Below are 14,381 nucleotides of genomic sequence, written 5' to 3' on the forward strand. Positions count from 1 at the left end.
TTAAAAAAACAAAAAGAAACCATCATTAAATTTCATTTATACTTTAGTGGAAAGACCTAGCTAGGCAATGCTAATGTTCAGAGAGAGAAAGAGAGAGATGTGCTACCGCAAAACTTTCCTTTCTCCATTGGAGAGGGCGCTCTTGCGCGCTCCGCGTTTCGGAGCAGCCGCGCCCTCGGGTGGATCCGCCCCGACGTGGGCTGGGCTTCCCTCTTGGCCCGGGGTGGCGCTGCGTTTCTCAGCTTGCTCTTGCTGGGCGGCGGCGGCGGCGGTGAGTCCGGGTCGGCGGGACGGGCGGACGGGAGGGCGAGGGTCTTCGGAGCCGGGCAGAGCTTCCCGCAGCCGTGCGCCCTGCTCCTGCTCGGCCCTTTCCCAGGCTCTCGGGCCCGGTGTCCCCTGGCTCAGCTCCGGGCGGCGCGGGCCAAGTTCCTCCCGCCCCGTCCGCGGGGGCGCTTTTGCCCTTCACGGGCGGCTCCCTCCCTGCCCCGGCGGCGAAGCGGCTGCTGGCAGCTCCCAGCCCTCGAGTGCGAATCCTGCCGGCTGCAAGCCTCTGCTGGTCGGGCTGAGATTGTGGCAAAGCTTGACAGCGCGTTTGTAAAAACGGCAGGGCTTGTGAGCGAAACCCGGCCAAGCATAGAAATCATAGGGGTGCAAGGGGACCCTGGGCACCATCTAGTCCAGCCCCCCTGCAATGCAGGAGTATGCAGCTGTCCCATGCGGGGATCGAACCTGCAACCTTGGCGTTCTCAGCACCACGCTCTCACCAACTGAGCTAAACATGCCAGAAGATGGGGCTTTGTCCAGGGCTGGCAGGATGCTGGATGGCAGGGCCAGCCCCTTGTCCTGGAGGGTGCCCGTCCGTCCTTCAGCAGAAACGGCTGACTTTCAGCCACATGGAATGAGCAAGGGCTGTTGGAGAAGTGAGTTGGCGGAGAGTAGATTCCCTTGCATAATTTTGCCCGATATGTCGGGCAGCAACTGGTTTGCGATTTCCTAGTGCAGTTACCATTCTCCCAAACCACATGTGTGGACTTGACCTGATATATCTGGGGCAAATCACGCTGGCTGCAACCTGCTCAGGATGACTGAGCCTTCCAAGGGATGTGGTGGGCACGGCAGTTGAAGATATCACCCATGTACAGTTTAACTTGTTGGGGTGAAAGGACATCGGGTTGCAGATAAGCGCCCTTGTGTGTTTGGACTTTACACCGTAAGGGCTCTTGGTGGGGCAACTTTACACAAGGCGAACTCACTCGCTGTTGCTTTTTCTTCCGGACCAGGCGTTGCAAATCCCAGGGCCCTCAAACTTTGCCCAGACTTGGCTGCCTCGAGAACTGCAATTTCCCAGAACATTTTATAGCTGCCTGCTGGGCATCCTTCGGTCTTTGTCTTCCTCTTTTCCAGTACTTCAAGCTCATGCGGTTCCTCTGGGTGCATTGCTGGGATTTTCCGCCTACACTGCCTAGGATTTCTGCTAGAGTATGGGGGGGGGGGGGTGCTTGAAAAAAGCCTCCCCTGTGTGTATAGATTTCAACTTCATAGGCAAGGTTGGCAGATACCTGGAGATCTGGGGTGGTCTAGTTAAGACAGAGTGGAGTATCTGGTGTGCAGGCATTTGAAGATGGAGAATGCCAGGGAAAAACATGCCAGTACGTAGTTTGAAACTGCATGCACCCTGGCACATGTATGTGCTGCAACAGCTACCCTTCATTCCTCGATTCTGCAGTGACTTGTTGCAAAGGCATCGCCCGTCTGTCTGATCTGAACATGCGCAGACTGACACAATAATCTAGAGTCAGGAGCATTTTGGGGCACATTAATTTTATTAACAGCCACTAAAATAAGACATTGCCCTCCTGGGACTTGTTTATGGAAGAGAGATAACATCGTTGGCCTCTGGAAAAATAGTGCTGGCTCTCATTTCTGACTCTTCAGGTCAGAGCATGTTGATTGCTCTAGCTATAATAGTAGAGAAATACTGTAAACAAGTTTTTCAGGGGGGTCAGAAAAATGACCGACAGCAGGATCGATAAATCTCTGGAGGGAGGGAGCTCAGTAGCAGAGGCACCACCACAGAAAAGGCTGTGTCGTTACTTGCTGTTTCATTATATTTGCATTGCTTATTGCGTTGCTTTAATTATTCTTAAACTATAAGCTACCATTTGCCGTTTTACAGCTGAAAGAAGGAACTGAAATTACTACAAGAAAAAGGGGATAAAGAAATAGATGTACCGTAGGCCATTGCCCCAAAGGATGTGAACTGCCTGGGGCTACAACCCTATAGTTACTTTCTGAAGGAAAATTCCACTGAATTTTGCAGGTCTTACTTCCAAGCAAACATGGAAGTCAAGCAGGGTAGGGAGAGCGAAAGAGCAGAATATGCCCTGGGAGGAACATGCAGCTGATCCGCAGAAAACAGAGAATGTGGGCTGCAATGCAGACTGTGCTCTCCCCTCTCCAGAATATCAGCAAGGCTCGTCCCTTAACCCCACTGCGTATCTTCCCCTTTGGTGGTTGCACCAAACGCAAATAAGACTGCCAGGTGGATGAACGCAACTCACCCCCGTTCTGAAATTAAGATTGGAGATCAGCGAGTTCGGGAGGAAGGCAGCAGAAACGCAGGTTGAGTAGAAGTTGATTAAAGGCACAGATAGTTCTGTTTACATTTCAGTATGTTTTTTCCGACCCCTTACACCCAGTGCCAACACATCAAGGACTTTGGCATCCTTTCTCTACTTGGAGTTAGGGTAGCAATGAAACTGGAAGCCGGCTTCCGAGTTGCTGGACTGCAGAGACTGGCTCCCACTGTGTTTCTGCTCTGCTCCTTTGTATGACCCTCAAATCCCTTTCCTATTGTGCTCAGGGTCAGGAGGCTTCTCACTGTGACCTGTTGTTGTCTGTCTCTTGCTACCAGAGTGATGTGTGCTTGCCCACTCTGTGTGTCTTGGGGGGAGGGGAGTGATTCTGATTCTTGGGCTTGGACTAACCTTCCCCTTTTCGCTCTCCTCAGTGCCAAGATGGTGGTTCTCTCGAAGGAATACGGCTATGTGATTCTCACCGGTGCGGCCAGTTTCATCTTGGTAACACACCTTGCCATCAATGTGGGGAAAGCCCGCAAGAAATACAATGTTCAGGTGAGGGGGGGGGCATTGCTGCATCAAGTCTCTGGGAAGACAAGAGTACAGACGCAACATATCCAATATAATCTGATCATTCTGCTTATTTCCTGCGGGGTCTGTTCTACCTTTTTTCAAAGAACCATGTTTTTTTAGACCTCATGGCCAGTGGCGTGGGATTTTTTCCCTTTGCTGACTGGAAAGTGGGTGGGTTCTCTCTCCCCCTTCCTTTGGTGCGCTCTTGAGTAAGCCATGCGCAAATGGCAACACTGCAGGCAGCTAATGCTACTTTCTGCCAGGTGACATGCTGCCTCAGTGGAACCTCCATAGTCAAAGGCAGTGTACCTCGATGAGTGCCAGTTGCTGAGAGGGCTCTTCCCTTCATGCCCTGCTTGCAAATGCCCAAGTAGCACATGGGTGGCCGTTGATGGAAACGGCCTAGATAGACCTTGAATCTGTTCCAGTTCTGGTGTTTGCACGCATTATGTAGGCAGGCCTTGAAGGTGGCTCAGGGCATCCTTGACAGTAGATTTGATATTCATATCATAGCTTCCAACTCTCTCTTGGTTTTTTTTAATCTGTGAGGACTTGGGTGAGGAATTTGTGAGTTGGCTTTTGCCAAACGCCCACAGCTGGCAGCGCTGCACCAATGTTTCTAATCTGAAAGCTGCCGCAGGGGGAACGAGCTGCGTGGCCGCTCTTGCCGGCTTCTGTGGTTCTCAGCTGCTAGCATCGCTTGGAGAGAGGGTGAGCCGTTTTCCAGGGGTCTCCGAAACAGAGGAGCCTTCTAAGAAACCCTCCGCTCCAAATCGTGCACAGAAAAATACTTCCTCTCCTCTTCCTGGAAGGCTTTGCTGCCACAGTTGGGAAGGAGGCCAGAGGGTGTGTCTGCTCGCTAGTGAGTCATAAGCCTCTCTAAAAAACAACTGGAGCCGGGCTTTGTGCATGGTTTCTCGTGGCTCAGGAATGGGTGGGGGACTTCAGCCATAAGACTGGCAAGCCGTGTCCCTACCACTCCTCTTCTTTGGCACTCTCGCTTCTGTGTTAGTTCATTCCTGCAAAGAGCCTTTGAAATGCACTTTGCACGCAAACATAAAGGGAGAAGAAGCAACTTGGGAGGGGAGGGTTGCTGCTGTTGTGTTTGGGCTCTTATCCCCCTTGTGGCGAGTGACCTGGCTCGTTTCACCTGCTATTGTTGACTTTTGCTTTGAGACGCCATGGCTTCTTCCAGGTCTGGCCGGAGACCAGGCTGGAAAAAAGGAGAGTTTCTTCCTCTCCTGCCATGGTGGGAAGGCTTGCAGGCAGAAGGCAAGGGAAAGATGGCAGGAAACAGCAGGAAAGTCTCGCACAAAAGGAGCACGCTCAGACACATGATATGTCTGTGAATGTGCGTTTCCGGCAAAGTGCAAAACAGAAGCCCAATCAGTCAGTGGCTGCCATGGCTCCATTCTGTGTGCCCATTGGGTGTGGGAATAGAGTAACACATTGATCACTAGGTAGCATGTGGAACGCTTAAATGGCTCAGGACCGCAATACTTCAAGGACCGCCTCTTTCCGTATGGACCTACCCAGACCCCGAGATCATCTTCTGAGGCCCTCCTTTGTGTGCCTCCTCCTCGAGAGGCCCGATGGGTGGCAACATGAAAACAGGGCCTTCTCTGCAGTGGCTCGCCGCCTGTGGAATGCTCTTCATTATACACCTTTAGGCGCCAGGCAGAAATGTTCCCTTTTAACCAGGCCTTTGGTTGATCTGATTGACATCCTATGCCCTTTTAAAATGTGGCTCTTTTGTAGGGGGGCTATTGGGTTGTTGTTTTTATTTTTATTATGTATTTTGTAGTTTTATATTTTGATTTTATCTGTGAACTGCCCTGAGACCCCCGGGTATAGGGCGGTATATAAATTACAACAACAACGACAGCTTTCAACTCCATAGTTGATGAGGTGTGGACATTTACTTTCTCACTTTCTCTCTCCCCCTCCCCCCACTAACCTCCCTCAAAAGTACCCAAACATGTACAGCACAGACCCTGAAAATGGACATCTCTTCAACTGTATCCAGAGGGCACACCAAAACACGTGAGTATCCCTCGGCACGAGGAATTTAATTTTGCTTTCTTAGATGTTTTAGATGTCTTAGATGTGGTGCAGATGCTGCTGCTTTGAGAAACCATTCTCAGTGCAGCAATCCCTTCCGTGCTGCCTGTAGCAGGCGTGATACCTGAGGAAATCCATATTCTAAATGCCTGTCCCAGTTGTGGAATCATAGAATCTTAGAGTTGGAAGGGACCCCAAGGGTCATCTAGTCCAGCCCCCTGTGATGCAGGAATCTCAGCAAAAGCAGCCTTGAGAGATGGCCCTCCAACCTCTGCTTAAAAACCTCCAAGGAAGGAGAGTCCACCGCCTTCCGAGGGAGTCAAAAGGCTCTTGCCGTCGGAAAGTTCTTCCTGGTGTTTAGCTGGAATCTCCTTCCTTGTAACATGAAGCCATGGGTTCGAGTCCTACCCTCCAGAGCAGGAGAAAACAAGCCTGTTCCCTCTTCCGTGTGTCAGCCCTTGCAATAGTCTTTTGACTGTTGAGTGTGTTGCTACGGCCAGTGACTTGTCAGCGAAAGGCTTGTCGGAGGCTAGGGTTGCCAGACTCACTAGAGGACAGGACTTCTGTGCCTTTAATTGCCCTGCTCTCTTTTGAGTCTGGAAACCTTAAAGAGAAACCAGCAGACCCAACCAGCCCCAGACTCAAAAGAGAGCAGGGCAATTAAAGGCACAGGAGTCCTGTCCTCTATTGAGTCTGGCAACCCTATCGGAGGCAGATAGTCCCTGGGTGGTTCAGGAGTCTGCATTGCTGGAGCTCAGAGCTCATGCAACAGCCAGGAAAGGTGGGTTACGGAATCCTGAGGAAATTTCCAGCTTGTGGAAGTGAAATTTTGCTGACCTTTCCTGTTGAGAGAGAGCATGCGATTCCTACATCAATATATGTTGGGAGTCCCTGTCTTTGGACCTTTGCACCTCAACTGTGTGCCTGCCTCGGCCTTCCTTTCCTCCCCTTTATACCAATCCTGTATACTCTGCTCTGAACCTCCTCTTAATTCATGTGTGCACACCCCAGAGGTTGGAACGGGGAAGATGCAGTAAGGAATACCCCGTGCAGAAGAGCAGTCTTTGTCTCCTTGGCTCCCTGACAGAGCTGCAGAGGCCCGACTTTTCCGTAGCAGGAAGGAATCGTTGCAAGCGTGCAAATTATTCAGGGGCAGCTGTGAAATCTGCTGCCTTCTTCCTTGCAGCCTCTTGTTGAGAATGATGGCCTGGTCTCTGAGCCAGCTGGCACGAAGGAGGGAGCTCATTCCAGGCCATTTAAAAACAGAATCAAAGCCACAACACACACAACTGTCTCTGTTCTTGCAGGTTAGAAGTGTATTCCTCCTTCTTATTCTTTCTTGGAGTGAGCGGCATCTACTTCCCGGTAAGTACCGAGATGAGAGACTTTGGGGTTTGTTTTTCCGCGGCCTGCTCAGTGTGAGTAAAGCCTGGGTGTGACTGCGAAGCCCAAGGTAGTTGATTCCCTGCTGTAGTTTCTCTGGGGCAGAGCTCAGGAACATCCATACTGGTCAAATCTGGACAACAATAACATCAACAAATTCTTTCCAGTAGCACCTTAGGTAAAGGTAAAGGGCCCCCTGACTATCAGGTCCAGTCGTGTCTGACGCTGGGGTTGCGGCGTTCATCTCGCTCTATAGGCCGAGGGAGCCGGCGTTTGTCCACAGACAGCTTCCGGGTCATGTGGCCAGCATGACAAAGCTGCTTCTGGCGAACCAGAGCAGCGCACGGAAACGCTGTTTACCTTCCCGCCGGAGCGGTCCCTATTTATCTACTTGCACTTTGAGGTGCTTTCGAACTGCTAGGTGGGCAGGAGCTGGGACCGAGCAACTCGAGCTCACCCCGTTGCAGGGATTCGAACCGCCGACCTTCTGATCAGCAAACCCTAGACTCTGTGGTTTAACCCACAGCGCCACCTGGGTCCCTAGAGACCAACTAACTTTGTCATTGGTATGAGCTTTCGTGTACATGCACACTTCTTCAGATACCAATATATACTATTAATACCAACAGAGTATTAATAGTAATAATAAAAAAGTGATAAACATCAAACATGGAAAAACTTCCCTAATCAGGGCTGCCTTCAGATGTCTTCTAAAAGTCAGGTAGTTGCTTATTTCCTTGACATCTGATGGGAGGGCGTTCCACAGGGTGGGGGCCACCACCCACCAGGAAGGCCTTCTGCCTGGTTCCCTGTAACTTTGCTTCTCGCAGTGAGGGAACCGCCAGAAGGCCCTCAGAGCTGGACCTCAGTGTCTGGGCAGAACGATGGGGGTGGAGACACTCCTTCAGGTATCCTGGGCCGAGGCCGTTTAGGGCTTTAAAGGTCAGCACCAACACTTTGAATTGTGCTCGGAAACACACTAGGTCTTTCAAGACCAGTGCTATGTGGTCTCGGCGGCTGCTCCCAGTCACCAGTCTAGCTGCCGCATTCTGGATTAGTTGTAGTTTCCGGGTCACCTTCAAAGGTAGCCCCACGTAGAGCGCATTGCAGTAGTCCAAGCACCAAGTCGTATAGAGCATGATGTTGTTAGCTCCTCTCAGTACAGCCTGCCAAGCGCTTCCCCACTGATCAGAAATTATCAGTATTCTTATGCTGCCACACAGCTTAGGACAGGCATCCCCAAACTTCGGCCCTCCAGATATTTTGGACTACAATTCCCATCATGCCTGACCACTGGTCCTGTTAGCTAAGGATCATGGGAGTTGTAGGCCAAAACATCTGGAGGGCCGCAGTTTGGGGATGCCTGGCTTAGGAGCAGTGTTTTTTTGCATGGTAGGGGAGAGCCTTTAACCTCTTTCCTACCCTCATTGCAGCCATTTTAATAGAGAAAGTGAGACAGACAGACAAGGAAGGTCAGCTCAACTTTAGATCTACAAAAACCTCAAGCTGGTGTGCTTTCCCACCCACCCCTTTTCAAATTTGGGAGCAAGCGAGAGAGAGCTGCTCCTTGCACTTTTAAATTAGTCCTCAATATATCCTTCACCCAAGTTGTCAGTGGCTTTGAACCTAGCCCAGTAGCAGAAGGGCAGCCAGGGCTTTAATGTTGGTGTTATATGCTGTTGACCCCTGGCCCCCACCCATATTCTAGTTGCCATATTCTGCACTAGGTGGAGTTTCCAGGCAAGGCCCGAGGGCAGCCCCCTCCCCCCCCCAAACAGCAATCTAGCTTTGAGATTACCAGCTCATGGACTACAGGAGTCAAGCTCTCCTTATCCATAAATTGATACGGCTGGTGTACCAGGTGAAGTTCGGAAAAGGCACTCCTATCCACAGAGGCTGCTTGACCCTCTAATGACAGTGACGTGTCAAGGAGGACCCCAAAACTCCTTTACAGGAGGGTGTAAATCAAGTCCAGACAGGCAGTTGACCAATTTCCTGGACACGGCAACCACCGCTCAACAGGGTCTCTGCCTTCTCAGGACTGAAACGCTGCTTATTGGTCCCCGTTCTGCACTCCACTGTGTCCAGGCAGCAGCTCCTAATTCAAACGTTACCATAGACTTGTTGGAAGGGGCACAAGGGTCATCTAGTCCAACCCCCTGCAATGCAGGAATCTCAACTAAAAGCATCCATGACAGATGGCCATCCAACCTCTGCTTAAATACCTCCAAGGAAGGAGAATCCACAGCCATCTGAGGGGAGTCTGTCGGAACAGCTGTCAGTGTCATCATACTGATGAGCACTCACTCCAAAACTTCTATCGACTGCCCCCTTTTGTTCCATATAGATGTTAAAACAAAACTGGAGACAAAATAGAAGCTGCACATTCTAATCAGCACAGTCCCCCCCCCCCAATGAGAAGTGACTATTTCTGCTTTTTTCCCCAGCGGGTTGCTACAGGACTAGGTGCATCTTGGATCATCGGAAGACTGCTTTATGCTTACGGCTACTACACAGGAGGTGGGTTTATGGGGCTGGTAAACGCAATCCGTTCATCACCTGCAGAGTTTTCCTTGGACCCCAACTGGATCTGTTGCCAAACTCTTCCATGCACTGTGCAAGAGCTTGGAAACGGGAGCAAACAGTTGGGAATCAAGAGGAATGGTCTGCCTTATGCTTCCCGCCCCCCCTCCCATAAGAGTAGGAAGCTATGTTTAGAATGAAAATAGTGGGATTTCATCCCATTATGCAATGCCTTAACTCCATCCTCCTTTGCAAGAAAAAGAGATACATTCTCTGGAGCACATACTGAAGTGTTGACTCAAGAGTATAAGAAGCACACTGATAATTTCATTGCCCCCCCCCCCCAAACAGCTTTGGGGGGTGGTAGATTTACAATCAAGCAGAATATAAATTTTGGGAAACAAATAAAATAAATATTTCACATATGGAGCGCTAGAGGATGTACACAGGGGGTCCCAAGGTTGCACACACACACACCCCTCCAAACACACCCCAAAATCTCAAAACTACTGGACTTCTCCCCGCTTAGAATCAGCTGGTTTTTGTTATCAAATTTATTTATTTGTAAAATGCTTATAGACCACCATCTCATGCATAACATCAAGGCAGTGTGCAACAATATTTTACAAATACATTGTTGCTGTTGTCATCAGTCTTGAGAGACAATGGAGTGCACCTTCCAGGGTGAAGTCAAACGGCTGGAGAATCGCAGCGCCTGCTGTGGCTGCAGAGGCTGGTAACTCTTAACTGCTGCCTCCTGCATTATTTTTCCTGCATTAGGAGCACCACAGTGACCCCTCTGGGGTGCAAGCCTGGGCAGTGTGCATGGAGGTCCTCTCTGGAAGGTGTGAGAAGGAGCAGTCTAGGAAAGCAGAAATAGTAGTTCATGAATGTGTTTCCTGCTGACATTTGGCCACCAAAGCCTCTAACTTTTTGTACTGAAGCCTGTGTCTTGCCTTTGATAGCATATCTTGAAGGGGGCGGTAAAAAAAATGAAAACCTGATGTTTTAGAGGTACCCTTTGTGGGCAAAACAACCACTGAGTTTATCCTGGGTAGATTGCAGAATAGCGTGCACGGCTGCACTGCGAGCCAACTGCCCTTTCTGCGTCCTGCACGCTTTGAAAGTTTTGGCGCTCTGGCTGGGTAGCTGAAAAGAAAGGCTTCTCGCAACAAGCGAAGCTGGAATATCAGCTGCTTGCCTTGCTTCTCGTACCAAGAGTGAGTCATGTGAACCTCACCTTTTCCTTACAGATCCCAAGAAACGAAACCGAGGAGTCCTCGGCTCTTTGGCACTTCTCGGATTGGCAGGGACCACCGTTTACTCTGCTTTGGTGCATCTTGGCTGGGTGTGCGGTAACTAGATGACACCCCCTCTGTGGCTGCCTGGAAAGCCTTTAAATCTTTCAATAATGCAATTATATTTTAATTATAAAAAAAATCAAATAAAAGCCAACATTAACCATAACTGCTCTCTTTCCCTTCATTCTTGATATAATCTGTTTATAAGCCTTATTCCTCTCCACACCAAACACTTTCCCTGAGCTCTAGCCCTGCACAGGCAGCACATGGTAAATGTGGTTATTTTTAAAATTATTATTATTTATTGAATTAATATACCTTCCTATACCCAGAGTTCTCAGGGCGGTTCACAGAAAAGATCACAATATATAAATTCAAAATAAAAACAATAACCCAATAACACACACACCCCACAAAGACCCACATTTTAAAAGGGCATAGAATGTCGATCAGGTCAACCAAAGGCCTGATTAAAAAGGAACGTTTTTGCCTGGCACCTAAAGGTGTATAATGGAGGTGCAAGGCAAACTTCCCTGGGGAGAGCATTCCCCAGACAGGGAGCCACTGCAGAGAAGGCCCTGTTTTTGTGCTGCCACCCTCCGGACCTCTTGAGTTGGTGATGCTTGCCAGAGGGGTGTGGAAGACCTGCCAGGGTGACCATGCCCAATGGAATTGTATGCTTAAGAACATAAGACAAGCAGATCTAGTCCAGCAATTCTGTTCTCAGAGTGGCCAACCCAATGTCTCTGAGAAGCCCACACGGAGCCCATGACTGTATCAGCGTTCTCCCACCAACTGATTCTCGGACGCACGCTGCCTCTTACCAAGGAAGTAGAATGGAATTGTCAATATTGTCTGTGCATTTTCTCTCTTCCTCCTATAAAGCTTGTTACAGGTAAGGTAGCCGTGTTGGTCTGACGTAGTCAAAACAAAAAAATAAAATCCTTCCAGTAGCACCTTGGAGGCCAACTAAGTTTGTCGTAGGTATGAGCTTTCGTGTGCATGCACACTTCTTCAGGTACACTGAAACAGAAGTCACCAGACCCTATGAAGGTTGCACAGTTTTAAGTACTGCCTACTTGAATCTCCGTGGCATCTTCTTACCTGAGTTTCCACATAGCTGCTCTCGCACTGCATAATCCAACTTGAAATTTTTATGCCGAATCTTGGAGAGCGATAAACATTGTTGCTGTTCTTAAGACATATATTGATGGACAGCAGACTCTGTCCATGTCTGCCCTGCCAAGCCAAAACGCAGGATGCCACTTGGAAAAGATGCCTCACCCACTGCCAGTTCATTTTTGCATGCTGCTGGCTTGAGACAGGGGACAGGGGGCAGGGGACTGCTTCCAGTGTCCCTGTGAGGAACTCTTTCCTCCCCAAAGCTGGCCTTTTGCTGCATTTTTGTCTCTTTAACTGGCCCAAGTTGGTGGTTCCTCTAGACCTGTCCTCCTTGCCATTCGTTTCAGGATTGCTGGCTCTCCCGAGGCTTAGCAGGGGCCACAGCATAGGATCTAAAAGGGGGTGCCTGGGAGATTAAAAAGTGCAGCTGCTGTAACAGGGATGGGGCCAGTACGGTAGTGACACGTGGTTTGGGCGAGGATGTGGAGCCTGGCTACAGACACCGCCTTGGAGTTTGCAGACTGTTAGTTCTGCAGGATTTCGAAAGGGCAGAGGAACCAGAGACCAAATAGCAAACATGCACTGGATTATGGAGAAAGCTAGAGAGTTCCAGAAAAACGTCTACTTCTGCTTCATTGACTATGCAAAAGCCTTTGACTGTGTCGACCACAGCAAACTATGGCAAGTTCTTAAAGAAATGGGAGTGCCTGATCACCTCATCTGTCTCCTGAGAAATCTCTATGTGGGACAAGAAGCTACAGTTAGAACTGGATATGGAACAACTGAGTGGTTCAAAATTGGGAAAGGAGTACGACAAGGTTGTATATTGTCTCCCTGCTTATTTAACTTCTATGCAGAATTCATCATGCGAAAGGCTGGACTAGATGAATCCCAAGCCGGAATTAAGATTGCTGGAAGAAATATCAACAACCTCAGATATGCAGATGACACAACCTTGATGGCAGAAAGCGAGGAGGAATTAAAGAACCTTTTAATGAGGGTGAAAGAGGAGAGCGCAAAATATGGTCTGAAGCTCAACATCAAAAAAACCAAGATCATGGCCACTGGTCCCATCACCTCCTGGCAAATAGAAGGGGAAGAAATGGAGGCAGTGAGAGATTTTACTTTCTTGGGCTCCTTGATCACTGCAGATGGTGACAGCAGTCACGAAATTAAAAGACGCCTGCTTCTTGGGAGAAAAGCAATGACAAACCTAGACAGCATCTTAAAAAGCAGAGACATCACCTTGCCGACAAAGGTCCGTATAGTTAAAGCTATGGTTTTCCCAGTAGTGATGTATGGAAGTGAGAGTTGGACCATAAAGAAGGCTGATCGCCGAAGAATTGATGCTTTTGAATTATGGTGCTGAAAGAGACTCTTGAGAGTCCCATGGACTGCAAGAAGATCAAACCTATCCATTCTTAAGGAAATCAGCCCTGAGTGCTCCCTGGAAGGACAGATCGTGAAGCTGAGGCTCCAATACTTTGGCCACCTCATGAGAAGAGAAGAATCCTTGGAAAAGACCCTGATGTTGGGAAAGATTGAGGGCACTAGGAGAAGGGGACGACAGAGGACAAGATGGTTGGACAGTGTTCTCGAAGCTACGAACATGAGTTTGACCAAACTGCGGGAGGCAGTGCAAGACAGGAGTGCCTGGCGTGCTCTGGTCCATGGGGTCACGAAGAGTCGGACACGACTAAACGACTAAACAACAACAACAACAAGTTCTGCAGTAGGGAAACAACTAGAAAAACCTTTCAAGCTATGCTGAAACCACCTGCCACTGCCTCCTTTTTGAGCTTGCATTCCTCCCCTCCGTTGCGTTGAGGGCCCTGAAGATGGAACTTCATGTTTTTCAGACAAGACCCTGATACCTAGTGATCTGATATTCACCATGCACAGCCGAAGTGTGCAGAATTGTGCGTTGGGAGGGGCAGTAACTTGGGAGCCTCAGGTTTGCTTTGCAAAATCTGGGTTGCTCCGGCGAAAACCTCCTTGTACCCAGGCTTGGGAGGGGGGTGAATAGTCTACATACTGTACTTCAAAGTAAGTTCAGTGAAACACAAAAAGGCCCTAGTCAACAAGAAGGCATAGAATTGAGGCTGTGCCTTTTATTACACAGCAGGCAACACTGGACTGTTTGCAGTGGCATCCCCGCACCATATTTTATTTTACATATTTTCCATTGTGGTGAGAGTTGGCACTTAGGCGAGTGCCATCTGAATTAGGGTTTAGCTATTCGAAAGCACGTCAAAAAATGCAAGTAGATAAATAGGAACCACTACAGCGGGAAGGTAAACGGCGTTTCCATGTGCTGCTCTGGTTTGCCAGAAGCGGCTTTGTCATGCTGGCCACATGACCTGGAAGCTATACGCCGGCTCCCTCGGCCAATAATGCGAGATGAGTGCGCAACCCCAGAGTCGGTCACGACTGGACCTAATGGTCAGGGGTCCCTTTACCTTTACCTTTATTATTCACTCATTCCACATGCAGCCCAACTTTGAGGCGGACTTGCGGCTTTCCTTTGATCCAATGCAAAGGGAAAATGAGCAGCACACCTGCATGTAAGAGGGCAATCCAACTACACTGAACTTTGATTCAGGTATTATTATTATATTTATTATTATTATTTTATTGAATTTCTATATTGCCCTATACCTGGAGGTCTCAGGGCGGTTCACAGAAAAAAATACAAAAACCACTATACAGTGGGTTGGTCTCTACTTTTCTCCAAAACCACTTGGCCGATTGCGTTCAAATTTTGACACAACGTCCCAAGCGAATATGCGAGTGTCCATATACAGGTTGTGTAGATAGTTGTCACACCTATGCCAGGTAA

General features: G+C 49.1%; 1 protein-coding gene and 1 non-coding gene across 4 annotated transcripts; one reads left to right on the top strand and one right to left on the bottom strand.

The window, feature by feature from the left end:
- The first annotated feature begins 181 nt into the window (after window positions 1–181).
- MGST3 (microsomal glutathione S-transferase 3) lies at window positions 182–10,586 on the top strand. Of its 3 annotated transcripts, none has more exons than XM_035123847.2 (6): window positions 182–271; window positions 3,011–3,134; window positions 5,122–5,195; window positions 6,521–6,578; window positions 9,044–9,116; window positions 10,373–10,586. In XM_035123847.2, exons 2-6 carry the CDS (start codon window positions 3,018–3,020, stop codon window positions 10,480–10,482), a joined length of 432 nt encoding a protein of 143 aa, XP_034979738.1. In that variant the 5' UTR covers window positions 182–271; window positions 3,011–3,017; the 3' UTR covers window positions 10,483–10,586. The 3 variants fall into 3 exon arrangements, with proteins under 3 accessions (XP_034979738.1, XP_034979739.1, XP_060132625.1); XM_035123848.2 differs by having other exon boundaries at window positions 209–265; XM_060276642.1 differs by having other exon boundaries at window positions 230–268.
- Window positions 709–778, bottom strand: TRNAL-GAG (transfer RNA leucine (anticodon GAG)). The gene has a single exon. It is a non-coding gene; the product is annotated as a tRNA-Leu (tRNA).
- Window positions 10,587–14,381: the final 3,795 nt, after the last annotated feature.

This window comes from Zootoca vivipara, chromosome 7 (genome assembly GCF_963506605.1).
Source record: "Zootoca vivipara chromosome 7, rZooViv1.1, whole genome shotgun sequence".
NCBI lineage: Eukaryota > Metazoa > Chordata > Lepidosauria > Squamata > Lacertidae > Zootoca > Zootoca vivipara.